Below are 26,675 nucleotides of genomic sequence, written 5' to 3'. Positions count from 1 at the left end.
CGCTGCCTTCCGCGCCTAGATGATACCCGCGTCTACACTGGCAACCCGAGCCGCGTCGGGGGCCCCGCACGAGCGCGCCTCTCCACGGGGAAGCTTCTGGGATGAGCGGAGTTGGTGTGGGGATGGAGACGGCAAAGACGCAGGCCTGGCCAATCAGAACCGTGATCCTTTGTGGCTGGAGCCAAAGTGGGAAAGGAGCTGGAGGCCTAAGGGGCCGGGGGTGACGGCTTCTCTGCCGTGAGGACCAATTATCCCGAGGGAGAGGAAGGACAAGTGGTGGGACTTCCGTGAGACAGGAGCAGGTCTATCAACCGGCCTGTCGCTGTGTCAGGGGATCCTGCCAGTTGATTTGGTGGGGTAAGTAAGGGAAGCGGGGTGAAATCCCAGACCCTGACATCTTTGCCGAACCTAGAGAAAAGAATTAAATGCAGCCCCGCACTCCCACCTCACCGTTGGACTATAACCATGGTTTCTACGTGCTGCATTTTCTTGTTTTTACTGTGTACATTCGTTTGTTTTACAAAACTGGCATCATTACTATATGTACTATATGTATATATAACGTGGATTTTTCCCCTTAAGGTATCATGAGTATTTCCTTGTTATTCTCGTACACCATTGATTTGTCAGAACCCACTTAATCTAGCTAATGCAAAAAGGTAATATATTGGCTTGTGTAACTGAAAAGCCCAGAGATTTTAAAGTAGTGGATTTAATTGCTCAAAGAATAGCTTCTGGGCTCCCCTTCTCCGTCTGTTGGCCCTGCTTTTTCCGAGTGTGGGCCTCTTTTTCTTCAGTGGTGAATAGACCCTGTGCAGGGCTATCAAGGAAGGTTCCGTGCTTTCACTGACCCAGCCTAGCGGACCCACGAGCAAGAGCGCCTCTTTCCTTTCTAATTGTTCCAGCAAAAATCCCCGTCATGGATCTCCCTGAGCGGCCTGAGTCATGGGCCCACCCCTGAAGCAGTCACTATTTGAAGGCAGGGGTTATGTGGAGTTGGAACGCTCAGATTGGCTGCACCTGGCCGAGAGTGGGATGGGGGTGGGGTCAGCCCCACCTCTAGCGGGTGCTGGGTGCAGCACCCAACTTCCCCATTTAGGACTGGGGCGCTCATTTCCCCGGCTGCTGGGAGTAGCAGCAGCTGATGGCTCTCAGCTAAGTTCCTCTCTGGGAACTACCGTTAGCCAGAGAGCCAGCCCTCCCAGGGTCAGCTCTCAACCGTTGACTGATGTGGGACATATAAGATCGGAACTCCAAGGCCCTTGTCTCAAGTTGGGACAACGTTAAGGGATGGTGCCAGCTCCAGAGCGCCTCCCTGGGGCCAACTGAGGCCCTTATGGCAACGGCCTTCACAGTTCAACTCCTCCCTCTGCCCAGGCCCCACTTCCTGGACACCCCCACATGTGTTGATTTTGACAATCCCCAATAAATTTTTTGCATAAAAATCACCATCTCAAAGTCCATTTCTCTGGGGAACCCAAACTAAGACACCCACCCAAACCACATAGATTTGGGGGACGGGGGAGTTGTTCCCCAAAGGAAAACCAGGATGCTGGAACCAGAAGAGGGCCAGGGGCAGTCAAAAAAATATGCCCTATTCTGTTATTTTTAATGACTGCATGGTATTCCATTGTACCACTGGATCATGAGTTATTTACTACGGCCCTATTATTTAACATTATGGTGGCCACGTTAACAGACAGCTTTGTGCATGTCTGTGTTGTTTCCTTAAGATGCCTAGAAGTGGAATTGATGGGTCAAGGAATACAAACAGTTTTTAAAACTTTCCCCTACTTTACCCTCCAGAAGGTGGTAGCATTTGTTATTCCCACCAGAAGGCTGCCTGTTTCTCTGCAGCCTCACAATTCCGTACTGTGATTATCTCTACTACCAGCCTAATAGATGATAGTGGTATCTCAAGTCTTTTAAATGTCTTAACTGTTGAGGCTGATTATTTCTTCTATTCATTTAGTGAGCAATAGGTTCAGTCTTTGGGGTGTTAAGAGTTTTTCTTGAGACAAGAGCACATTTGCGAATTTTAAAGCCCTCTCTAGTGGCAAGTTCCCTCACCACAAACAACATATATTCTAGTCAAAAGAGGAAAGTACACGTTGGAAACATCCCTAGATTGGTAAGACAGGATAGAATGGTTGCGTGTCAAACAGATGTGGCAGGGGCTGGCCCTGTGGCATAGTGGTTAAGTTTGTGCGCTCTGCTTTGGAGGTCCAGGGTTCACAGGTTCAGATCCCAAGTGCAGACCTATACACTGCTCATCAAGCTATGCTGTGGCAGCGTCCCACATACAAAAAGTAGAGGAGGATTGGCACAGATGTGAGCTCAGTGACAATCTTCCTCAAGCAATAAGAAGAAGATTGGCAACAGATGTTAGCTCGGGGCCAATCTTCCTCACCAAAAGAAAAATGTGGTGGAGAACTCGGAGTAAAGATATAGACTGGAAGGATTAGGAAAATATCCTCATAGATGGTGAGACCTGGACCTTGAAAATATGTGTCCTGCAGATAGCAGAGAAGAAGGAGGAAAGCATTCCAACAAGGGGGAGACCAGGAGGCCATGTACACATGGGATAAATGAATTAATGAATAGAGAAGGCTCTAGTGAGTAATAGAAGATAAAGCAGTTAAGACTAGAAGTCACAGAAAACCTCAAGAGAAACAGAAAAGTTTGTGGCAAACACTGGGGTAGCCACATGGTAAAACATTGTAGGGTTATTAATCTGGGATGAGGATATAAAATGAACTAAAGTTGGGGAGACAAGATGACTTTCATTAATAGTTTTGTTTTGTCTTTTTGGTGGAGAGAGTGGCTGGAATGAGGCCCTAGAGAGAACTCTGAAGGTAGGATGGAGAAAGTTCAAAAGACTAACAATAGTGCTTCATGGTGGTTATGAAATGCAGGGGAAAGAGGGCAAAGGCTTCGGAGGCAGAGTGGGCTAGACCGACGGCCGTAGCAGACATCAGGAAACAGGATGAGGTGTGGAGGCAGGAATAACGAACAGGGATGAGTTTGGTTTAGGACTGACTGTTCAGTTGTACTGCTACGTGCCTCAAGGCTGTTGCAAATGTTTAGAGGCAAGATGTTGATGTGGGAGACATCAGCAGAGTGCAATGACAGCTGAAGAAATGAGATTCTCTCTAATTAGAAAAGTCGGCTTTAGGGTGGCCCACAGTGAGGGGACACATAAGGTAATACTTGTGTGTCAGCCATGTAGTAGCAGAAAAAGTCCAGGGGGGTGCCCACCTCCCTCCTTCATGCCCACCTCTGTATGATCGCTTGTGCTAGTCTTGGAGACAAGTGGGCTGGCTTTGAAAGAGACAGCCAGGGGCTGGCCCTGGGGCCGAGTGGTTAAGTTCTCGGGCTGGGCTGTGGTGGCCTAGGGTTTCGCTGGTTCGGATCCTGGGCGCGGACATGGCACCACTCGTCAGGCCACATTGAGGTGGCATCCCACATGCCATACTAGAAGGACCCACAACTAAGATATACAGCTAGGTACCAGGGGGATTTGGGGAGACAAAGCAGAAAAAAAAAAAAAGATTGGCAACAGTTGTTAGCTCAGGAGCCAATCTTAAAAAAAAAAAAAAAAGAAAAAGACAGAGACAGCCAGGTGTTAGCACACAGCCTCCTGCAGCGACGCCTGGGTGAGCAGGCTGGGCCCACTTGTAGCTGAGGAGGGCCAACCATCTGTGTCTTGCTTTCTACTTTACCAGAATGTCTTCTCATCCTTTATCTTTACATCATGGAACTTCAGAGTGGAAATAACGTAGTCCCTTATCTGTAGAACTTCAGATAATGGAGTCCACTCCTAGCTTTACAGATGAGGAAACTAAGACCCACTAAGGAAAGTGACTTGCCTACTATCAGGCCCAGTGGGAAAAGAACTTTCATTTTAGCTTTCAAGAGCGCCTGCTGACCTGGAGGACGAGAGTCTCTTCCCACAGATGCAGTTATTTCTGGAGCTCGGAAAGGAGGGGAGGCATGGGGACAGTCTATCCTTTCCTCCCCACCCCAGCTCAAATCACACATCGCCGGTATATTATTTTAAAGAATTTGTTACACACTTTTCTCTTGGTTAAAATAAAAACTTGTAAATTTCCACTGTTTCTAAGAATCTCAGTAATTTTTCGAAATGTCAGTGTCCTTATGAAGACAAATGTTTCATTTGTTTCCCTGTTACGATCTATAATTCTTTACTCCTCTGACATGTATTTTGTCACCTTTTTACTAACCGTGGGTTATTTTTCCAGAAAAGGAGCTTAAATTACTCTTTTCCATAAAAATAATGATATAATGGGAAGGTGTTTCTTTCTGCCAATGTTATATCAAATGACAGTAATATATACCTTTGGTTTTCTAAAATGATTAAAAAGAAACAGGGAAACACATTAACAACTATATTTAATGTGACACAGTCTAATGCACCGGAACCAAATTACTCCACTTCCCTGTACCCATTGCATTATTTTTAGAATAGAGAATAAGGAATCGAGAGCTAAAGGTTCAGCAGGTTTGTAGCTTCAGCTTCTCTGGGGAGACTTTCCCAGGCACTTTTAGACTTTGGGAGCTAACGGTAATGCCCTCTTGAGCAGCCATTCCGAGATGCCTCTTCTACCTCATTCAAACTGTGGCTCAGGAGAAACACAGGCCTTAAACTAGCAAGTGGCTGATTGTTCTGTTGTCTCTGAAAGTTCGTTCTCTCCGCGCTTATCTCTGCTGCTTCAGCTTGTACCCCAAAGGCAACAAGGGGCAGGCAGCTGCTTTTAACACACAATTCCAAGCCTAAGGAGCATCACTGTTTTCACTCCAGCACAGAACTCTGCGCCAGGCAAGGAATTGAAGTACCCAGTGAAAGACTAAAGACTTTAAACAGTGGATTTGGAGTCATCACTAAACACTCTGATTACCGTGGATTTTAACGAATGAGAATGACTCTTTCATGTTCCCTCTGAAGGCAAGGAAACATTTACTGAGCTCTTAGTATATGCCAGCACTTACTCCCATCTTGTTGAATTCTCGTCATAATCCTGTGAAGGAGCTAGGATCCTACTTTTAGGATCTAGTATCTCATTTTACTATTAAAAATGAGAAGACATGGCTGAGAGGTTAATCTGCCCAAAGTCCAGACAGTTGCAGCGCCAGAACCCGAGCCTTGGTGTGCCAGGCTACAAAGCCAGAGCCGCCAGAGCCATTCCGCTGCATCTTACTCGCTCTTCTTGAGGTTCTAAAAGGAGAGGGTGCTGAATGGGAGGAAGTTTTTCCATCCCCTAATGAAACCGGGGAGGAGTCTGTAAGAAGCCCCACAGGGCACTGTCTTGAGACAATGTGATCCATTCCATGCACAGTTGTCAAGGACGCTCTGAATCCTCTAGGTACTAAGAAGCTGATTAAAGTTTACAAATAATTCTGTAGGCTTTTGTTGTTGTTGTTGGGGAAGATCGGCCCTGAGCCAACGTCTGTGCCCGGCTCCCTCTATTTTGTAAATGGGTCGCTGCCACAGCATGGCTGACAGACAGTGGTGGAGGTCCACACCTGGGATCCAAACCTGCGAACCCGGGTCGCTGAAGCACAGTGCCAAACCACCACAGGCCACGGGCCCACCCCGCCATGTAGGCTTTTAAATTAAATGCCCATAACATTTCTCAATAGCGGGCAATCTAATCTACTGCAGATCGTAAACCTATGTGTATTTGCAGGCCTACAGAATTTTAAATCCTAATTATCTACAAAGATCCCCTCATTTCATAGTTGAGGAAACCAGAAAGGTTAAATAATTTGTTTAGCAAATTTTATTTAGTTATTAGGTTCCAGGTTTAGCCTTAGCCTATATTTAAATGTGAAGAGTATCACATCTTGTAAATAAAATTAATTCTACTTCATCCATACGTGTAGTTTCATCAAGACCAACATTTATCTGCCTTAAATGCACAGTTATAACTCAACAGAGACCATGTCTGATTTAATGTTTTAAAATAGCTAGATATATTTATACTAATGTCTAATAAAAGACATTTCTTGGGGCTGGCCCCGTGGCCGAGTGGTTAAGTTTGCGCGCTCCGCTGCAGGCGGCCCAGTGTTTCGTTGGTTCGAATCCTGGGCGCAGACATGGCACTGCTCATCAGACCACGCTGAGGCAGCGTCCCACATGCCACAACCAGAAGAACCCACAACGAAGAATATACAACTATGTACTGGGGGGCTTTGGGGAGAAAAAGGAAAAAAATTAAATCTTTAAAAAAAAAAAAAAAGACATTTCTCTTTAATTTCCACAGACCTCTCCATTTGGGGCCAGCAGACTGGTTCATAATACTGGCTGAATGTTGGCTTAGCAATGGCTTCCACTCAAGGAAATATCTCCAAGTTTGGGTGATAAAAGTTTAGTACGCTTTCAGTCCGAAAAAAATCTCAAAAGAAATGAACTACTATGATTTTCTAGACATAAATTCAATAGTATGAAAATAATTGCTAATTCTCTAAACTGATTCTAGGCATGGTAACTACCTAACAGGTGGGTTATGAAACAGCAACCTATGATTGATAGAACTTGAAGAACTCATAAAGAAATAAGACCAGTGAGAAAAGGTTAGTACTGGAATCTGTTATGAAGATATTTGACAGGAATAGAACCCTAAGACTTAGTAATGTTAGCACAGACCTCAATTACATGAAGTGATAACACACAGCAATGAACAGCAATGCAGTATAAACCCGTGGATGTCAAGCAAAAGGGGGATGGCAACAGCCCTAAAGTGAAGCACAAGAAGAATTTCCTAACGAGTGGGGTTGTGAGGTCCTCTACCCAGGATCCTCCTCCAGATGGTCCTAACGCCGGAGAAGCTTTTGGTTTTTTGGTGGGGGATGGGTAGAGGATGGACAATATCCAGAGTACTTGAATGACACTTGTGACAACTAATGGCCCTTCCTTCACTCTAGGATTTTGCAGCAGTTATTCTGTCGAGGGAAGGGGAGAGAAGAATCATAGTGCTTCCGTTAAGGAGAATCCATTCATCTTGACCTATGCAATGACCATGATTCCAAAAAGAGACCACACTTTTACCAGGTGAGCAGGCTGCTGGGGACAATTCCTGAAATGAGATCTCTGGAAAGTCAGAAATACAGCAATCCAGCAGATATGCAAAATAATATCCAAAGATAGCTGGTTTTTATCAGCCAAGCTTTACGAATACTAACATATCCAGTCCTCTTATTTTTCCTTATCACTGGGGAAAAACTACTAGAATACCAGAAATTTCTTTGAAATTTTAACAGAGGGCCAAGTGCCTACATTTCTTCTTGGTCCTTATAACACATGGCACATACTTCTGTTCTTAGATGACAAATACTATTCTGTGTTAAATATATGATAATGAATTCTAAGGCGGGTTGCTGGCTCTAAGACCACAGCACCTTTGAAAGGCATTTGTCTCTGGTTAAGAGTTGGGCCCTGCAGGTTTGGAACATAGCTTCCCGGAGTTTGGCTCTGTAGTTTCTGCACCCGCCTAAAAAGAACGGAGGCATGTGACGCTTTCATTTTAAGTTTACAAAAATATAATCACGTCACTTCTAAATTTTAGAGCTGCAAAAGGGCCCTAGTGATAATCTGGTCAAACTCCTCCCCCCATTTTCTAACGAAGCAAATGAGGCCCTCACCCGACTGAGGGACTTGCCTCGGGTCTTTGTCCACATTAGCAAGGGCAGAATTCTTCCCTCCTGCCTCTTGGTCTATGTCACATATTTGGGCTGAGCTCCCGAAAGGACTAGTTTACTTTAGCTAGAAAGAGACTCAATATCTACTATTTACACTAATCTTTTAAAATTATGTAATACAAAAGCAATATGTTAATCTTTGACTTAAAATGTCATACCAACAGAACTGTGATATCTTGCAACCATTTTATTAATATGAAGCAATCGGATAAATCCTTTCACAGGAGTATTGATTCACTACCATGAATGTGTCTCGACACTCTGGTGCAGTATCACACTTGCTTCAGTCAAATTACGTGTGAATTACTTTCACTTCCACATGTATAAACATTTATATTTCATTGATAGAACAGCACACAGCCATGCACCTCTTCTTTCTGGTTTAAATGCATGTAAATGCACCCATGTACAATGGATTTTTCACCACGCGAGGACTTCATAATACAGGTATATGAACAACTTTTCAGTACACTATTTCTGCTCCAGTATTTTTTTTACTTGAAGGGTGGGGGAGAAGCATTACTGTGGTACAAAAGACCTTCTTACAAGGTCTCTCTGGGAAACACGTTTGAGAATACACTTATAGTCCTATAATGACTGTAATCAAGACCATCCCACAAGGACGTGAAGGTAGGCTCACTCTCCTGGAGAGTTTCTGCTCTGATAAGAACATTATGACGGGAGGAAACAGTATAAGGATATTCCAGCAGAAGACTCTCCTAGAGAGAGATTCTGAACATACTGCAATCCTAGAATGACTGTAATGAAGATGGCATGATAGCTGAAACCATTTTACTGAAGTCTGTGTCTAGAAAGACACTCACAATCATGTACTTAAATGCTGTTATAATTTTTTATGTTTGGTGAAAATATTAGAGGCCATGAAAGCAGAAAAATGCAGCACTATAACAAAGAGTAAGGAAACACTTTGGAAGAATAAACACGTAACACGTAAAAATTTTAAATGGTATCTAATAAATTTTCACGTCAAATCTTTTAACTAAACATATAAAATTCTTAAATGGCAACTAATAAATTTTCATGTCAAATCTTTTAACAAAATCCACAAATAGATTATAAAAATTGAACAATCATAAATGTCTTATGTATAAAGTTTTAAGGGAAAAGTTTAAATTTCTATATTATTGTTTAATCAAGTATTTGAGGAATTTTAGTTACTGCTGAGGAGCAGCTGATACATTTCTGAAATAATTCAGTTATGAAAATAATGTCACAATTAAGGTTTGGCATAATAGCATTCCGGCAATCTTCAGTCATCCACAAACGTTAACCGTCCCGGCCCTTCATTCTTCATCCACCTCCTGTATCTCTTCCATCTAGGATCGTTTGCCAATTTTTTCTTTAGTTCTTCTTCTTGTTCTTGTTTGTAAACCTATCAGTATAAATAACACTAATTGACTTTATGATCCAAAGGGAAACGCGTCATTAGCTTTATGGCATATTTACATTTTTCAAATATAACTTTAGGTAAAAGTTTCCCAATAAATGTATCGGTTTGTCTTCTGAAGAGCATGCATCTGAAAATACTAAGCAATTAAGCACCTTAACCTTCAGTGTTAAAAAAAAAAGAACACCTTGTACAAGAATACTAATTTTTTGTCACCGATTTCTGTAACCTGGGAATACATTCTTTTCCTCATTGAAATCATACACAAGCTGAGTTTAAAAGGATTACACAGCTCCTCTCTACAACTAATGTCCAATATTAAAGAATCACACTTTATTTTTTTAACACAGTACTCTGTAAATTTAACTGATGACTTTCAGTATTTGTTGATCCTACCAAGGTACAAAATGACCTGTGTAGACATGTGTCTCCAAACTGAACTTACGGCTATTTCTATTTTCAAAGATAATTACTAGTTTTTCAAAATAGTTTATTAAAGTTCCCAAAGAAGGTTAAGTACACCACACAGATTACGAACAAAGACCATCTGCATTTCTGTAACTTTTAGTGGATTTCAGTTAAAGCTAAACGGACAAGGCGTCAAATGCAGTTCTACAGCCACATCAGATTTCAGAAAGAAATGATCCTTTTCCAAATTTTAGGAAGTAATAACTAAGATAATCTCATATAACAACCTACGATAATTCAGCCCAGGATGGTACGCTATGAAAGACAGTTTTGTGGATTGGGCTGCTTAACCTACTAAAAAGAGAAAATCTTCCAAATAATTTAGGAGCAAAATTGTATGTTACCTTCCATTTTTATGTTATTTATAAGCAGGCTGAATATGTCTACTTGCCAAAACATTCTGGCAATTCATAGTAAGTTACTTATTTAATTCAGAATGAAACTGTCAGTAAAATCTAATATTTAGGGCACCACATATAAAAAGGAATGTGTATGAAACTAAAAAACCAAATATATCTCAGATTTCTTAAGGTTTCCCTGTGCTTTATTCTCATTTTAATACCTTAACCAATTAATTTTATTCAAAACCCAAAATATTATTAGGATGAGATTACTAGTTTCTTTAGGACTTCAGCTGAGCAGCTGATCACCTCAAAGCAATTGTTATAGCTGACGATTGTAGAATATAGTATTTATTAAAATGCCCAAAGTTTAGCGGCAATATAGTAAGTCAATTTAATTTAAAAGCAAAATTAAAAAGTTGTGAAATCCACGCAAACGTATACATCATCCCACTGCAGTTTAACACAACCAATTAGACCATTCTTAAAATTTTCAGCATCGGTCAATTCAAGTATTTGAAGTTCATCTTTTAAAAAGACAAGTTACTGGGGCTGGCCCCGTGGCCGAGTGGTTAAGTTCGCGCGCTCCGCTGCAGGCGGCCCAGTGTTTCGTTAGTTCGAATCCTGGGCGCGGACATGGCACTGCTCATCAGACCACGCTGAGGCAGCGTCCCACATGCCACAACTAGAAGGACCCACAACGAAGAATACACAACTATGTACCGGGGGGCTTTGGGGAGAAAAAGGAAAAAATAAAATCTTTTAAAAAAAACTACTTTACAAAAAAATGGGGGACCGGCCCCATGGCTGAGTGGTTAAGTTCGCGCACTCTGCTTTGGCGGCCCAGGGTTTCCCCAGTTCAAATCCTGGGCGCCGACATAGCACCACTCATCAGGCCATGCCACGACTAGAAGCACCCACAACTAAAAATATACAACTATGGAAATGCAAATCAAAACTACACTAAGAGATCACCTTACACCCATTAGAATGACAAAAATCACCAAAACAAATGGTAACAAATGTTGGAGAGGTTGTGGAGAAAAAGGAACCCTCAAACACTGCTGGTGGGAATACAAACTGGTGCAGCCACTATGGAAAACAGTATGGAGATTTCTCAAAAATTAAAAATAGAACTACTATACGATCCAGCTATCCCACTACTGGGTATCTATCCAAAGAGCTTGAAGTCAGCAATTTCAAAAGTCCCATGCACCCCAATGTTCATTGCAGCATTATTCACAATAGCCAAGACATGGAAGCAACCTAAGTGCCCATCAACTGATGATTGGATAAAGAAGATGTGGTATATATACAATGGAATACTACTCAGCCATAAAAAAGAACAAAATCGTCCCATTTGCAACAACATGGATGGACCTTGAGGGAATTATGTTAAGTGAAATAAGCCAGACAGAGAAGGACAATCGCTGTATGACTCCACTCATATGAGGAATTTAAATATGTGGACAAAGAGAACAGATTAGTGGCTACCAGGGGAAAGGGGGGTTGCAGGGGTGGGCACAAAGAGTGAAGGGGTGCACCTACAACGCGATTGACAAACAATAATGTACAACTGAAATTTCACAAGATTGTAAACTATCATTAACTCAATAAAAATTAACTCAAAAAGAAAAAGAGAAGAAAAAATCGGTGGTCTACATAGGGAAAAAACCCCACAACTATGTACTGGGGGGCTTTGGGGAGAAAAAGAAAAAATAAAATCTTAAAAAAAAAAGACAAATTACAGGTTAAAAACCCACTGTCCCACTACCAAATACGGTCCTACTTTCAGTGAAAGATCTTTGTTCATTACGTGACTCTGGGATTTGAGGAATGAGTGTGCTCCTGGGGCCCAGCCTCACTTTAGCGTGGCAGAGGAGCAACACTGAAATCACAGCAGAGGGATTACCCACCTCATAGTTCTCCTTGATCCAGAGCTCCCGTTTAAGAAAAGTTTCTTTCTGATGATCTTCCAGACTATCAAACTGAGACTTTGACATCTTCATAGATTTACGTATGATATACAGTCTTTCTTCTTCGCCATATTCTTTGCCCTTGATGTTAAAATTATAGATCCACCGGCAATACCACACTATATACGAACACAGGTGAAAAGGAGCTAAGAGAATTTGAAACAGGAGAAGATCACGTATCTGGGGTTTCTGATAGCCTCCCTTAATATCTATTTTACTTTTTATAATGTTCTTTATGATGTTCTCCTCCTCATCACGAATTTCCTCTTTGGACTTCTTGTTTCTGCCCTTCTCTTTGGCTTTTCTGAGCAAGCCCTGCTGCTTGGCAATCTCCATGGCCTGGATGCGGTACTTGGGCACTGTGGCTAGGTAGCTGATTGCCTTGTCGTAGCTATTCCACCAGCTGAAAAACTAGAACATTTAACAAAGAAAAATGGGTCATTTTTACTACCAAAATTCATCTTGGTGAACACCATCCCCTGAGAAACCCATTCTGAATAAAAATAGGGACCTCAATCATCTTAAGTCTGTAATTACAAGATACAACCGAATAATACCCATGTGTGCATGGGGTCTCAACACTGGGTAAGTCAGGCAAGCCCTGAGCTGAGCCAAAAAGCCATTAATTCAGACAAGGGATACCCAAGGTCAGAGGATAGACCGATGGAATCACACCACACCTGTGATTTCACATCTTTACCATTTGGCTCTTCCCTACGATCACTGTCAAGAAATCTCTGTGTTAAGACTGCAATCTACGTACTGGAGGAGGAGTTAAATGGCAAAACTAGCTGGTGAGGAACTGGTTTAAAAAAAATCACAGGATATAGACTCAGGCAACTATACTCATTCCTGCCTCTTTCCTAAACCATCTACCTATACTATAGTAATGCTAATCAGCTTCTGAACTGAAAGATTCAAATATGTTTGAACTCTTTCCTTACTTGGACAGGAAACAACTTATTTCATAAATATAAGCAACCACAATTGGTTTTATTAATTGTCAAAAAAAGTCCTACTTTTCAAACTTGACTTGCTCTTTTACTGAGTGAATATAGTGGTTACACCAATAATATCCTGAAATATTTTAGTAGCGATCTATTAGGAACAGCAAAAAAAAAAAAAAATGTCACTAGGATATTACGTTATCTAAAACAGAAAAGTAAAATTATCCCTGCTTTCCCCTGTAGACAACACCTCTACAAAAGCGGATGCATTTAAAATATACAACCTTAGCTTAGGAATTCTTTTTATCAAATAAATTTAATCTCATTTCTGGGAATTAAACTGGAGAAACAATTTTCAAACTAGCAAATTACTTCAGTCTAGTCACTTGACATGGTCTTTTCCTCTAAAGGAATTCATGATAGATGTGGTTAGTTTAAGAATAATAGTAGGGGGGCCGGCCCAGTGGCGCAGCGGTTAAGTGCACATGTTCTGCTTCGGTGGCCCGGGGCTCACCGGTTCGGATCCCAGGTACAGACATGGCACCGCTTAGCCAATGCCATGCTGTGGTAGGCATCCCACATATAAAGTAGAGGAAGATGGGCACGGATGTTAGCTCAGGGCCAGTCTTCCTCAGCAAAAAGAGGAGGATTGGCAGATGTTAGCTCAGGGCTAATCTTCCTCAGGAAAAAAAAAAAAAGAATAATAGTAGGAAACACTCATTTCAGGCCAAAGTTAAATTTTTGTGATATTTTAAAACAACATAAAAAGTTACTGTAGCTCTTTTAATCTATTTTAGTAGTGTTCAACTCCAGCAAAAGCCACCCTTAGCAGGCACGTAGAAATGTGTGGGACATTTTCAGTTATTACAATGATGGCAAGCACTACTAGCATTTGGTGGATGGATAGGTGCCAAATATGAGGGGTCATATGTGAGGTCATATTAAGAAGTTCAGATTTTTCCCAAGTTTAATGGAAAATCACTGAAAAGTTCTACAAAAGTAAATGATATGATCAGGTTGACAATCACTCTGGCTGTTATGTGGAAAATACTCTAAAGGGGGCAATGAAAAAAAGATCTGCTGTTGGGTTTTTTTGTAGTCATATAATGACATTCATCCTCAATTTCTTGGACTTCCCACTGACAAAGATTCCAATATTATCAACTGGTTGAATAAATGAATATTTTTCTAATGTTAAAACAATCACAACTGGAAGTAAAATTTTACAAAAAGGAACACGTAGACACACCTTTCCATCAATACACACCTGAAACACTGAAATAGCACACACACTGACCAAGATCACAACCCTCACATCCACTTTAGGGGCTAAGCGCCTGCTGTAGTAGTGGTAATAATGGCTGTAGTACTCTTCCGGGTGATCCAGCATGTAGTCGTAGTCTTTGCGTGTTTCTTCATCCTGCAAAATAGCAAGATATCCAATTTCATAGGACATTTCATAAAATGGCCTTAGTTTATAATCTTGATAAGTCAAATCTAGAATTTTATCATTATGTAAGATCAATCTGCATAAAAGAACTGAAACTGTCAAAAATCAAAAAAATTTCCATCACTCTTCAAAGGTACATGTAAATTTGTTCCCAGAACTTTATTTCCCCAAATTCCTGAGTCTTCCTGGAAAAATAAGAACACTTTCATAACAATTAACCATGCCTTTACAGCCGGTGTTGTGGTGCTAATAAGGACGTCATCATGTTCTTAAAACCTAAGAGCATGTTGACACCTATTCTCTGTAACTGTTGATAGAAAAAAATGTTTATCTCCGTTGTATATGTTCACAATCATTTTCCAGCCTTGTGTAGAAAGTTTCCCATTGAAAGCAACGATTAAGACAACAAAAAGCAGACGAAGCCAGTCTGTGCCTACAAAACTGAGTTGCGCTCATCTGAAGAAACAATGATGCAGGAAATGGTCCAAGTCTAGCTTTGTGACTTGGGGTGAAATTTTCAGCCTCTCTGACACTCACTCTTCTTCATTTGTAAAATGGAGATAATAATACCTACCCTACTAATTTTGCAGGGTTGTTTTGAATATCAAATGACATATATTATATAAAAACATGTTACAAATAAATAGTACCTTACTACTATAACATTGTCACAGCCCAGTTCATAAATAAGGTAACATATAGATCTTTCTTAATCACACAAACATGTTGAAAAAATCAGAGCACTTTGAAATGCTGCTCTGAAAGTTCACAAATAAAACATTTCTTAAAACCTTCTCTAATTGTAACCAATCTCTAACAGGGGTAAATGCCAATCTTGTACTGAGCTACAAAGATTGAAGAGCTGCTTAACTAGGTTATGATTTGCTTTTTATTGCACAGGAAACTTATTTTGTCCTGTCCAAGAATGTCAAAGACTAAAACCACAACAAATTCTTTACTCTCTGTAAGTACAACAGAAACCATTAGGAAAACAAAAATATTTTTTAACCTAGAGAATTTCTTTCTAGGATGAATTATTCAACATTCTTACCTGAAGGCATTTCAAAATCTGCACCCAGGGCTTTGCTACCACAGACAGAGGCCCTGGGTCTGTTCAGAGCCCCTCCTGAGTCCTCCAATGTGCAGTTTCTTAGATTTAAACAAGAAGTTTGCTAATGACAAAAACTTCCCTGTACCCATTCAAATCATTATATATTTTCTATTAAGAATTCCGAATTTGCGTGAGCGTATTCTCAGTGACAATTTTCTTAAATTCATTATATTCAAAATATTTTTACCTTTGATTAGAATTTGAAACTAGATAAACTAGTATCTAGTATAACTAGATATAAACATATGTAAAGCCTATTCCATGGCACTATATAGAGGGCCAGTGGGAGAATTGTCTGTTACATAAGGAGAACTGAGCTCTGGCTGATGTTATTTTCAGATTCGATCCTTGTATATTCGTTTCCATAGAAGAAAGATTTTCTGGTGGCAATGGCCACACTTTCAACTGTCAATCCATTATTCCTTCTACAAGTCATCATCATATTTCAGAGCTTCTAACAGAAAGAGGGTAAAACTTTATAGGTCATAAAAATAGCTCTGAAGACTAAAGCCCAGGTCTCTTGATGTATCTCATTTTGAGTACTTCAAGATATCCTTTGAGAATTTTCCCATTCTCCCTCCATTTTTTGCTTTTTGGGCTTATTTCATAGAAATGCTCCACTTTTGGCCTGACATCCTTGACTTTTAGCCTCCCAATCTTGGTAGATGCCTTTTGAAACGTTATGTCTTCAAACATGATTCTTCTCCTTGCTCCTCCTAGATTACATGTAGTTTTGAAACTGTACAGATCAGCTTCCTGTAGTCCTCCAGCATCACAATCTACGCAGAGCCCTTTCCCCAGTCTGTCTGTACTGCTCCTGGGGAAAGACACAGCAAGAGCTTTGAGCCTCACTGAAATCTGCTTTGTGAATGTCCCGCTCCAGTGGCTATCTTCTCTTCTTTGTTCTCTTATCTTAGTAAAGGTCATAATCCATATAATGTAGATATCCCTCTTCAAGCATTTCACCCAAACCTTCCCCCAGGGTCACCATCTTCTCATTAGTCCCTAGAGTTGAGACATCATCAAGTTCTGAGCACATCTAACAGGTCGGTCAACTGATGCTCCAGCAACCAACGACTCTAAAATCTCTACCTTGTGTCAGGCCCCTCTACTGTAACCAGAGCCTGTGGGGTCGATTCTGGGCCCTCAAATGAGTCCTCAAACTACTTAATTCTTGCAAAACGTTTCAGGGTCAAGTCTGACTTCTCTTAGGATGGTTTTCTTTCCTTGAGGTCACCACAAATTTATAACCTTATTTTGGTCATGATTAGAGACAAGAAGTTTGGCCAGTTACTTGTAGCATTTAAGCAGCTAGAAACTTTACTCTTTGGTGTATGGCTTTCTCTTCAGAATGAAGAAAATGATTTTAGGCTGAGGCACGCACAATACACACTTTAGAAGGTTTTCAAGGTGGGCACAAATTGGAGAGAGAGTTCTCAACACTCTAAGACAAAATCCTACTCTTTAGTAACCCACAAAGTTTAGAATCAATCTAGTAAGAACATAAGGATACCAGGAATATTAGCAAAAAAGAAAAGAGAGAGACTGGGACCCAATTAGAGAGCTACAGGTACATTCTTATTTTAACACCATATATTTATTTTTTCTCCTACCCATCTTGCAACTCAAGTAGTCCCGCAATTTTTTGTTTTTTATCTCTGATGCTTCCCCGTGGCTAATAAGGTAAATTAAAATTTCCTTGGCATGCAACAAAGCCTCCATAACTGGCCCAATCTTACCTAGAAACATCTCATCACTCTCCCCTCTTTTGCCCATAGCAAACATTCAGATAGTAATTTCTGGAATTTGGTGTGTTCCTCCAGTACAGGATGCTCTTTCATACCTATGTCTTTAAACACATAATTCTAACTCAAATGCCCAGCCCTTTCTTGCAGCCTCATGAGCTCCTACTAATCCTGTAGGACACAAACGTCACTGCCTCAGACAGAGTTGGACCACTCTCATTGCACATATTTCCTATTTATTATAGCACTTATCACATTGTAATCATTGTTTTTTTCTTTTCCTTGAACGAGAACTTCTAGATAGGTAGGGTGACTCATTAATCTCTGTATATCCAAGGCCTAGCACAGTGCCTGGCATTCAGTAAATGTCGTTTTAAAATGAGTGGAATTTTGGGAAGGCTCTCCCTCACTATAAACATATCTCCCGCCACCGAGGTTTCCACCTCAGCAGGAAGGCTGGATGGGTGATTATGTCACAAAAACTTAGGCTTTGCAGAAATGATTGCTTGATTTCATAGCTTATGAAAATACACTACTTTGGCTAAAATAGCTTAAACCTTAAAACAGTTTAATAGCTTACCTTTCCATAAGGTAGTACTTTTTCTTTCAGCAATTTTGTGGATCTTAAGGTCCCAGGGTCAGGAGATTCCAACTTCTTTCCAAAACCAAAACCTTTATACTTGTTTCTTCCTCCTCTCTGTCCTGAGCCTTGACAAGCAGGGCAATAAGCTCCTTGTTTCTAATCTCTACAGGCAAAAATGGTGCTTCTGCTGGTGTCCACTCCACTCCCAATCCTCTTGGTTATATGCAGGAGGACTGGAACAGAACCACCAATATCTAGATCAAAAGTGAACAAGAGGAAACCCACAAGCAAAGAAAGCACTGAGTCCTTCCTTCTCTTATGAAAGTATTTATTCCCCCCTCCCCAGAGGCAAAAATATATTATGTTCTTGCCCTTGACAGAAACAATGAATTGTTTCATCTCAATAAACATAAATTGCAATAATGTGATATTGCAGCCAGTTTTACATTAAAATTTTTCTAGTACACAGATAGTAGAAACCATTTTAGGATAGTAAAGGCCAGGAATCAATAATATATGAAAATTCCTATTTTGTTCATTCTTAAAAATATATATTAATCCTATTTTTAAAAGCAATACACACACACAAATGATTCTTTAAAAAAAACAGCATCTGTTCCCCTCAATTTTTTCCAGGCCGTTACATCCTACTGAAGAGGAAGGAAATGAACTGCTATCAGTGTCATTTTTTTCTTGTTCCCCGCCCCCCAGCCACTAGTGCAACTATCTTCTCATATGGCTCCTCTTCTCAGACTACATGGGATCCCAACAACTGACGTGACGTGCAGTATCACCTACACACTACGGACACTCAGGTCTGCTTTTCCTGCATCCTCCTATTTTCAAATAGTGTACCTCCTGAACACTTCTGAAATGTAATAAAATATCTCAAATTCAACATGCTCAAAACCCAAATCTGTTCCTCTGTGTATCAGCTAATAGTACAGTATTACTATCTACTTGGTTATAGGAGCTTTTAGAAACTTTAGTTATTTTTGATTCAGCAAATAATTATGCAGGGCATTAAGCCTTGTGTTGTACTCAAAGAAGGATAAAAAGACAAGATAAGGTCCTGCCCTCAAGAACTCTCCGATCTAGGAGAACCTAGCTGGCAAGAAAAGCACAATTTGACGTGCTAAGGACTAGAGGACTAACTAACTGCCTGAGACCACCGTAATGGGATTCACAGAAGAGACGAAGTGAGTGCTGGATTTTGAAAAGCAAGAAAGATGTGGGAAAACGTCTTCCAGGCAAAGGGAACAGCAGAAGTCAAAGTACAGAAGCATCAGTGAATATAAAGGATTCAGCGAGGCTTGAGCACTGGGAAATTGAGGAAGAAAGGAGCAGTAAATGTGGCCAGGAAGAAAGGTTTGGATAAGAACTGCAGAGGATCTTATATGCCAAGCCGAAGTGTCAGGGTGTTATTGTCTGTGCTATTCAAAAATGAAACGTTTTAAAGTATGAGAACAACAGCATTGAGTAGAAATATGTATTTTTGAAAAATAACTGATAGTATCGTAGAGAATGGAATGAGGGACAAAGAAATTTTAGAGACCAACAAGCAGAATCAATAAAACTTAGTGTTGACAGGAGTCTAAGAATCGACCACGTCAAGCATGATTAGTGACGTTTCTAACTATAGTTACTGTGGGGACATGTTACTCTAAGATAACGAACAGAGGGAGAGGACAGCAAGTTTGGAGAAGATGCAGGGGAAAACTGCGGAAGATTTTGAAATGGGGAGAAAAAAAATTACTGGGTATCTTTTCACTCCCTGGATTCTCTCTACCTGTATGAGGAGCGCACCTTTGCTTATCTTTGGAAAGTCTATTTTCACTTCGTAGAGACAGAAGTAACTTGCAGAAAACTGGAAGTAATGCAAATAATGCTTTTTCACAGAAAGACAAAGTGTGTCCAGTGAAATGCAACTGATTACCGCCTTGTCACATTGGCCAGTTTCACAGGCATTTCAGCATTCCTTGTCTGACTATAAACCTGTGGTATTTTTTTCTCTTTTGAACAAGTCTTAATATCTTATTGGTTCCCTCATGAATTAATGAGCCAAATAAAGACCTCTGACACATTTTGTAAGGTATGTAAGGTATGAGAGTCATGATTATATCCTCTTTTAAAATTTATGCTTTAACAAAGATTGATTTCAGACATGTTTAATTTTGGGTACCTGTGCCTCAGATGAGAGACAATTGAAAATATGAACCTAGAGACCACACACATTTTAAAGTTGTCAAAGATGTAGCTGAGTTTCATCAGGAAGAGCTTCGAAAATAAAAAGAAAAGAGTACCCAAAGGACAGAACGCTAAGGAAAAGCAATGTTTAAGGTGAAAGCAGAGGAAAAGAAGACTGAAAAGAAACGGCTAGAAAGATAGCAGAAACGGGAGAGAATTACATCAAGGGAGAACAGGTCAAAGAACCACATGGTCAACACCATCGAATGCCACAAAGACTTCCAGGAGGAAGAAATACAGAGCAGCCCCCAGATCTGACGCTTAGAGCGTCATTGTTCACCTCAATAAGAACAGTTCCAGTGCGTGTGCTGAAGCCCATGTTAGTCTACGACAGCTTGGATGGAAGGGAGATGCAGAAATAAAGAGAGCCAACACCGAAGAGAGAAGAAAAATGTGACTGTAGCTTTAAAAGAAGCAAACCTCAGTGAAAGGAATGAGAAATGAACCAACTGAGAGATTCTCCAGTTACCAAAAAGGAATGATGAGATTCCAGAAGATGACAGTGGAAATAAAATGAATTCAGTCAAGAATACCTTCGTGCCTTCCCCAACCCATCCTCAATATTGTCCCCAGAATTTTCTTTCTGAAACAAACATCACACTGCGTTCCTTCTCCACTTTAAAACCTCTAAAGGGTTGTTCATCATCTGATCCCAAACTATGTTCCAGTCTCCTGAAACATTCTCCCTACCATGCACCTGACAGGCTTCTAACCAAGAAGCAGTAGACCCCCTAAAGTCTACGAAAAATGTACTATGGGTCTTGGTGATGTGAGTATCTCAAATGTTCCACTGACCCATGACAAATCTGCACCAGCTAAACGAACACGTCAAGTGTACGGTTTCTGGCTAGAATTATATCAACTCGGTAGTTTTTGTGTTAATCAAAAGCTCTGATTGGTTGTTGATAACATCAAGTGTCACGCAGTCACAGCACTAGAATTAAACACATCTGGTGGATCATCAACTTTGGTCATAAGTAGGGAATAACAACTGGAATTAAGGGCTCAGTAAAAAATAAACACCACTTATGGGTTTATAGCAGAAATAGCAAAGGCAGCACATAAGGCACCACACCCTTCTTCTGGGCCCATAGGAGAAATCACTCTCAAACATGCCATCTTTCCCACAAAACCCAGACAAGGCCTGAAAACCCAGAACAGGCCTCAAAACCTTGACAAATGTTGCAGGGAGTCATGAGCAGAGTTGGCATGTGAAATGAAAACGATCTGCCACCAAGCTTACTTAATTTGGCTGTCTATCAGCATCACAACAATAATAGAAATTTACATCATTTCTACTATTTTTATGGATACCAAATTATTATGAACTGATTAAAATATGGATCAATGCTGCAAAAGAAAAATAGTAATACTAACAAGTGCAGTTAATTTTTTCCCCCAAAACAAAGAGTCCCTGGGAGAAATACAATAAAAGTGATCCTTGGTGGAGAGAATACTCACTACTACAATACCTCACCAAACTACATCTCATTCCTGGACAAGCCTTGCACACTCACGACTCCATGGTTTTGTTAATCAGCTTTTCCCTCTACCAGAAACGTCCCTTCACCGTCAACCCTGGTGACTTCTAGATCCAGATCAAAGAGTACATTCTTCTCAAATCCCCCAGGAAAAAATAATTGTTCCTCTCAGTGCTGCGATAGAATCTACACGTGTTTTTATTATATAACTTAAACAAATAATAACCAAACAATAAGTATCTGTCTCCTTGTTATATTAAAAGCTTAAAGGCAGGAACTGTGCCTTTTTCACTGTTATGGTCTCCTCCCACAGCACCTACGTCAGTACTGGTCAGAGAAAGGGCTCAGTAAGAGAAAATACGAAGGGAGAACAACCAACAGTAATATAACAAGGCAGGGAGTCCAGAATCCCCCTTTTTGCCAAATTCCTCCTAAGTGCTTAAAGCCCTGCGCCATCAATAAGACTGACACAAAGACACTAAAGTGTTCTTGCGACTGCCCTGCCAAGACAGGGCTGGAGCAGTGGATGGTTCTCTGGACACATCCCTTAGCAGATAACCTCCATGCCAGTAATACTTCCAAGACCTTTGCTGTGTTCTTCTCTTGTGATCTCGCAAATGCTGTCAAATTCTATTTTCCCATTTTCTACCAATCATAGTTTTTCTAAGTGCATCCTTTCCACCTGTGCCTTCATCTGCTTATTTCTCTGCCATGCTTATTTCAACTATTTCATCCAATTCTATTCTGTATTCAAAAATGATTAATGTTCTTGCTTAAAAACCCTCAGAACATAATTTCTCCTTAAAAATAGAAGTGCAATTTTTCTCTCATGTAGGAATTTTTCCTTCATACCCATCCAATCTACTTTATCTGTACCACTCCTTAAAATTACAATTAATTTGGGGTAAAATGCCAAAGTAGGCTTCATATAACAATGTCAAAATGCCAGAAATCCACTTTCGACTTTCATTCTATCTGAATCTATCTCCAGATATGAGTTTTTATTTAACAAACATTCATTATCTGATGTGCCAGACATTGTGCTAGGTGCCACGGACATATATACAAAAACTGAGGGGCATGGTTTAAGGCAGAGGGGAGAAGGACCACTCAATATTGACAGTGCAGTGTGATAAGTGCTATATCCACATAAAAAGACCCAGTGTTGACACAGCCAGTGACAGTCTGTTTACTTAACTTCCAAAGTCCACGAATCCCCTGAACCCCCTTTAGTCACATACGCCAAATACGATTCACTGTCTTAACTTACACTATGAAGCAAATATAAGGCAGTGTGTGAAATCAAAATGGTTCCAAGTCCTGCTGAGATCTGGAATTTTAAGTTATTTGAGAATATGAACTAAGCATGATGTGGTGAAAGCATCTGACCGCTGAGTGCCTCTCCTTCCATTATAATCCATCCTTCTTTTTCTGATTTTCCTCAATCTCTCTATGCACAGGTAGAATTTCTGTTGCTAAAATGACAATGACCAAGTGTGATAATATCTCCTTGCCTTACCAACTATATTTAAATCACATTAGTGTACGTATATTTTAACAACCTCCATCTAAAAAATCTGTCTCTCTCAAAGAGGCACTGACCAAGACAACCTCAGAGTCATAAATCCACTGTATCTTACACGAATATACTTCCCATTTTGGTAACGTATTTATCAATATTCAGAGATCCTTGGTTATTACAAGTTTTGGTGGAACACCACTATAAGGACAAAATACAGCTACTTATATCATACATTAAAAATATTAAGAGACTTGAACAGACCAACAATAAGAGAAATTAAGAAGGTTATCAAAAAATTATGGGGGAAGAAAAAAGGCTCCTGGCTCCAATGAATTTACAACTACATTATTTCAGATTTCAAGAAAGAATCAACTTCTGTTAGATATACTGTTCCAGTGATGGAATCTACCTGTGCATTCTACAAAGCAAATATAAAGTCAACTTTTCCTTCCATACGGCAGGAATAACTGAACATGGCTGTCAAGGAGGACATAGTCTTCCCAACTCCCTCCCTCCTTTCTGGCTGGCTCCACAAATAAGTATTCCTCCTACAGGGTTTACCAATATTCTTTCTGGAGAAAGATACAGCATATAACAAAAACAGCAAATAGAAATGAAACGTGGTCCCAGGTCTACAGTTGCTGCCTCCACCAGATGGTATGTGGAATTCTAGATAGGCTTCTGCCTCTCGTCTTTACTCCGGAGTCACCAGAACTCATCAACTTCTCCCACTGTTCTATCTGACCTGCTCTTAGCAAAAGCCACATGGACCTCTTATGCCTCACACACCCTCTTTCCAACCTGTGGTTGTAATCCAACCAAAACAGTGGTTATATCCCCACTGCCTCAAAGCGATAATTTGGAAGGCCGAGGCTGTCTAAATTGGATGACCCCAGTTCATGAGATCTTTGCATTACCCAGAGATGATATTCTCTGGCAACTTTCTCACAATTTTCCATTATGACAGAAACAAAATCAGACCACCCTGTTTATTTTTAGTAACTTTTTCCACACACAGCAAGTCAAAGTCTGTTTCCTTACTCCAGGAGAGGGCATCTGCAATGCAGTTTTAAAAAAAAAAATTTCTGTAGTATTTCCACTTGGAAGTGGAATCCCTGTCCATTTCTATAAATTTAAAATAGGAGTTTTCATAATGCTCAGCTAGGTCCTGATTTTCCTAGGTCCAAAGCATCCCCAGCCTTCCCTCTTCTCTCACAGATAATTTCCATTCTCTTGCAGTAACACTGAGTGCGGCTGGGCAACTACAGAACGCTCCCTCACTCCCTCCTCATCAGTGCGACTCCAATTCTCGTTTCCTGTTTGGAGGCATCTCCAGGCTACCACACACCTCCTGTTGGAATCAAGAGTAAAGGCGTTACTTTCTCCAGACATACTCGTTTTTAACTGCCCAAAAGTTCCTCGTTCTTGAGTGGACGAATTATTTTATTGAGCTTTTTATTGGCTGACAAATCAGTGCTAAACTTCAGGGGTAGAAACCTTTAGATGCAACCCTTACAGATCCACCAGATCAGCCTCCGAATTTGTCTCTTTAAGAAGAGGCAAGACTATTTTGTCCTGGGGGCCCACCAGCAAGAATTTCTCTACTGTCTCTATTTCTTGGCACCTGTTTTACTAACATGCTCACCATTCTTATGCCAAACCTACCCATCTCCAAACCCAGCAGAAGGCAACCTTTGCCAGTGTTATTGCTGCCCTCTCTTCTGGAATCCTCCCTCTGCCCAGCGCTTCCTTATGTGCCAGGCTTTCTGGCTGTTTGTCTGGACCACTTTCTTTGCTCACTGCAGAAAAACACAGATTGAGGCTGCAGATGCTGGGCTGCCCTGGAAGGAGAATTCTTTCCCATTTTTCCGAAGTCCTTCCTCAATCACTCTGCATCCTAAATAGGTAACCAAAGCCTCTGGCCTCAGCACCTTCCCAGCCTCCCACCCATTCCTCAGCTAACTGCCAATAAAAATTACAATCTCACCAACGCTAGTGAGAATTTAGTGAACTAGGCATGCTCATTTTATGTTTCCATATTATCCAAGCTGCTCTGGAAAGCATGAACGAAAAGCCGTTAACTCCTTGACTCTGTATTTTCAGCTCTGAAAAAATAATCCATGGTTAAATTATAGCATACTCACTCAAAGTAGTTATTAAAAGCAGACTATATAGCAACATGGGAAACTCTGCCTCCAAAAAAAAAAAAGCTAGAAAGAAAAATCTTCAAACTACAATTGCTGTTACATTAGCATGATGGGGGCCTTGAAGCAGTGACACTTCCATCAAAGATGATTTACACTTTGTGATTACTTATATGTTTTGATTTTTGAATAGGAGAAGAAAACAGATCATGCTAGACCTCCCCACAGGACTCAATAAAACTTTTGTCAAACGACTACACACATAGTCACAAAATATTGCCTATTACAAATTCTCAGAGTCTTGAACCCAAGTCATTGAGCACCTATTTTCAGGTCCTACATAGGGATTTCTCTCCCTTATCATTCAATCCTCATAATAACCCTGTGAGGTTGGCCTCAATTTTGCATATGAAGAAACAGCTATTTCAACATATGAAGTCACTATCCAAGGTCATACCGGGGTGTCAGAGCCAAAAGTCAAACATCCAGTATTCTGACTGGTTGTTCATTGTTCTTTTCAGTATTTTTCTAGATCCTTAAACCCGAGCTAAATGTCACAATTAATACTATCCCCAGAAACCAAGTTTCTGTCATCTCAAATTGGCAGGAGCACAGTCACTCAATATTAGAGACCTTTCCTGGGTTCCATCACCGATCTTGGCAATAACAATCACCCTGCTTTCCGAGTGTGAGTTGCCCGTTATTAAAATGCCTTTCACTAAATCCTAAGATGCCCACGGCTTTGCGTAAAAAAGACTGTCACAAAAACGAGGGGGCTGGTTGTCCCCCCACGGCCCGAGGGGGTTTCCCATGGTTGTCAATGGGCCGTGTGGGCTCTTTCCCGGGGCCACGTGGGAAGGTGTGAGCTTCTTCAGGGTCGTGCCGGTGGCCGCGCGGACGCCAGGCTCGCAGAGAACCTCGCTCCCCCGGCGGGGAACCGACGCTGCCGCGCCGCGTGCCTCCCCACGGGGCCCTCGGCCCAGCCGCCCCCCCAGGCCTCACCTTGAGAGTCTCGTAGGCGGTCGCCACCAGCAGGAAGGCCTCCTCGGCGCTCTGCGGCGTCCGTCCGGGGCCCTCGTCGCCAGGCTCGGGCCGGTAGCGGTCGGGGTGGTAGCGCCGGGCCAGCTGGCGGTAGGCCCGCGCGATCTCCGCCTTGCCCGCCGCGCGGCTCACGCCCAGCACCTCGTAGCAGTCCCGCGCGCCGCAGTAGAGCCCCTCCACCAGAGCGCCCGCCGGCCGCGCCAGCAGCAGCGCCAGCAGCACGGGCGGCAGCAGCCCCACCCAGCGCCGGCCCGCAGCCCCGGCTCCCCGGCGCGAAGCTAGCGGCGCCGCCATCCCGGCCTCGGCCGCCGCTCCGCTAGCCCAGCCGCTCTCCCGCACTCGGCGGCGCGCCGGATCGGCAGCCGGGGCCCAGCTCCACGTCAGCAGGCGGCGCCGGCGCGCATGCGCACAGGGAGCGGCTGCGACAGCCACTTCCTTCACGACTGTTGCTAGGGCGGAAGGACGCCTCAGCCACGCGGCCGCTTCCGGTTT

General features: G+C 41.6%; 1 protein-coding gene and 1 long non-coding RNA gene across 3 annotated transcripts; one reads left to right on the top strand and one right to left on the bottom strand.

The window, feature by feature from the left end:
* The first annotated feature begins 21 nt into the window (after positions 1-21).
* On the top strand, positions 22-24,984 carry LOC103546631 (uncharacterized). 2 transcript variants are annotated; one of them, XR_543730.2, is made up of 3 exons: positions 22-357; positions 6,946-7,072; positions 18,385-18,657. It is a non-coding gene; the product is annotated as an uncharacterized lncRNA (long non-coding RNA). The 2 variants fall into 2 exon arrangements; XR_011533299.1 differs by lacking the exon at positions 18,385-18,657 and adding an exon at positions 24,238-24,984 and having other exon boundaries at positions 48-357.
* DNAJC25 (DnaJ heat shock protein family (Hsp40) member C25) lies at positions 7,892-26,610 on the bottom strand. Its single transcript, XM_008513358.2, has 4 exons — positions 26,145-26,610; positions 14,127-14,279; positions 11,853-12,323; positions 7,892-9,112 (listed from the first exon to the last, which is right to left on the bottom strand). Exons 1-4 carry the CDS (start codon positions 26,475-26,477, stop codon positions 8,990-8,992), a joined length of 1,080 nt encoding a protein of 359 aa, XP_008511580.2. The 5' UTR covers positions 26,478-26,610; the 3' UTR covers positions 7,892-8,989.
* Between the last annotated feature and the right edge of the window lie 65 nt (positions 26,611-26,675).

This window comes from Equus przewalskii, chromosome 26 (assembly GCF_037783145.1).
Source record: "Equus przewalskii isolate Varuska chromosome 26, EquPr2, whole genome shotgun sequence".
Classification (NCBI taxonomy): domain Eukaryota; kingdom Metazoa; phylum Chordata; class Mammalia; order Perissodactyla; family Equidae; genus Equus; species Equus przewalskii.
This window is presented reverse-complemented; position numbering and strand designations above follow the sequence as displayed.

Coding starts and splice junctions, on each gene's coding strand:
- DNAJC25 (XM_008513358.2), bottom strand. CDS start 26,477: ATGGCGGCGCCGCTAGCTTCGCGCCGGGGAGCCGGGGCTGCGGGCCGG. Junction 12,324..14,126: donor GTGCTATTTCAGTGTTTCAG/GTGTGTATTGAT, acceptor TAAATGTTCTAG/TTTTTCAGCTGGTGGAATAG. Junction 9,113..11,852: donor GGATCAAGGAGAACTATGAG/GTGGGTAATCCC, acceptor TTATACTGATAG/GTTTACAAACAAGAACAAGA.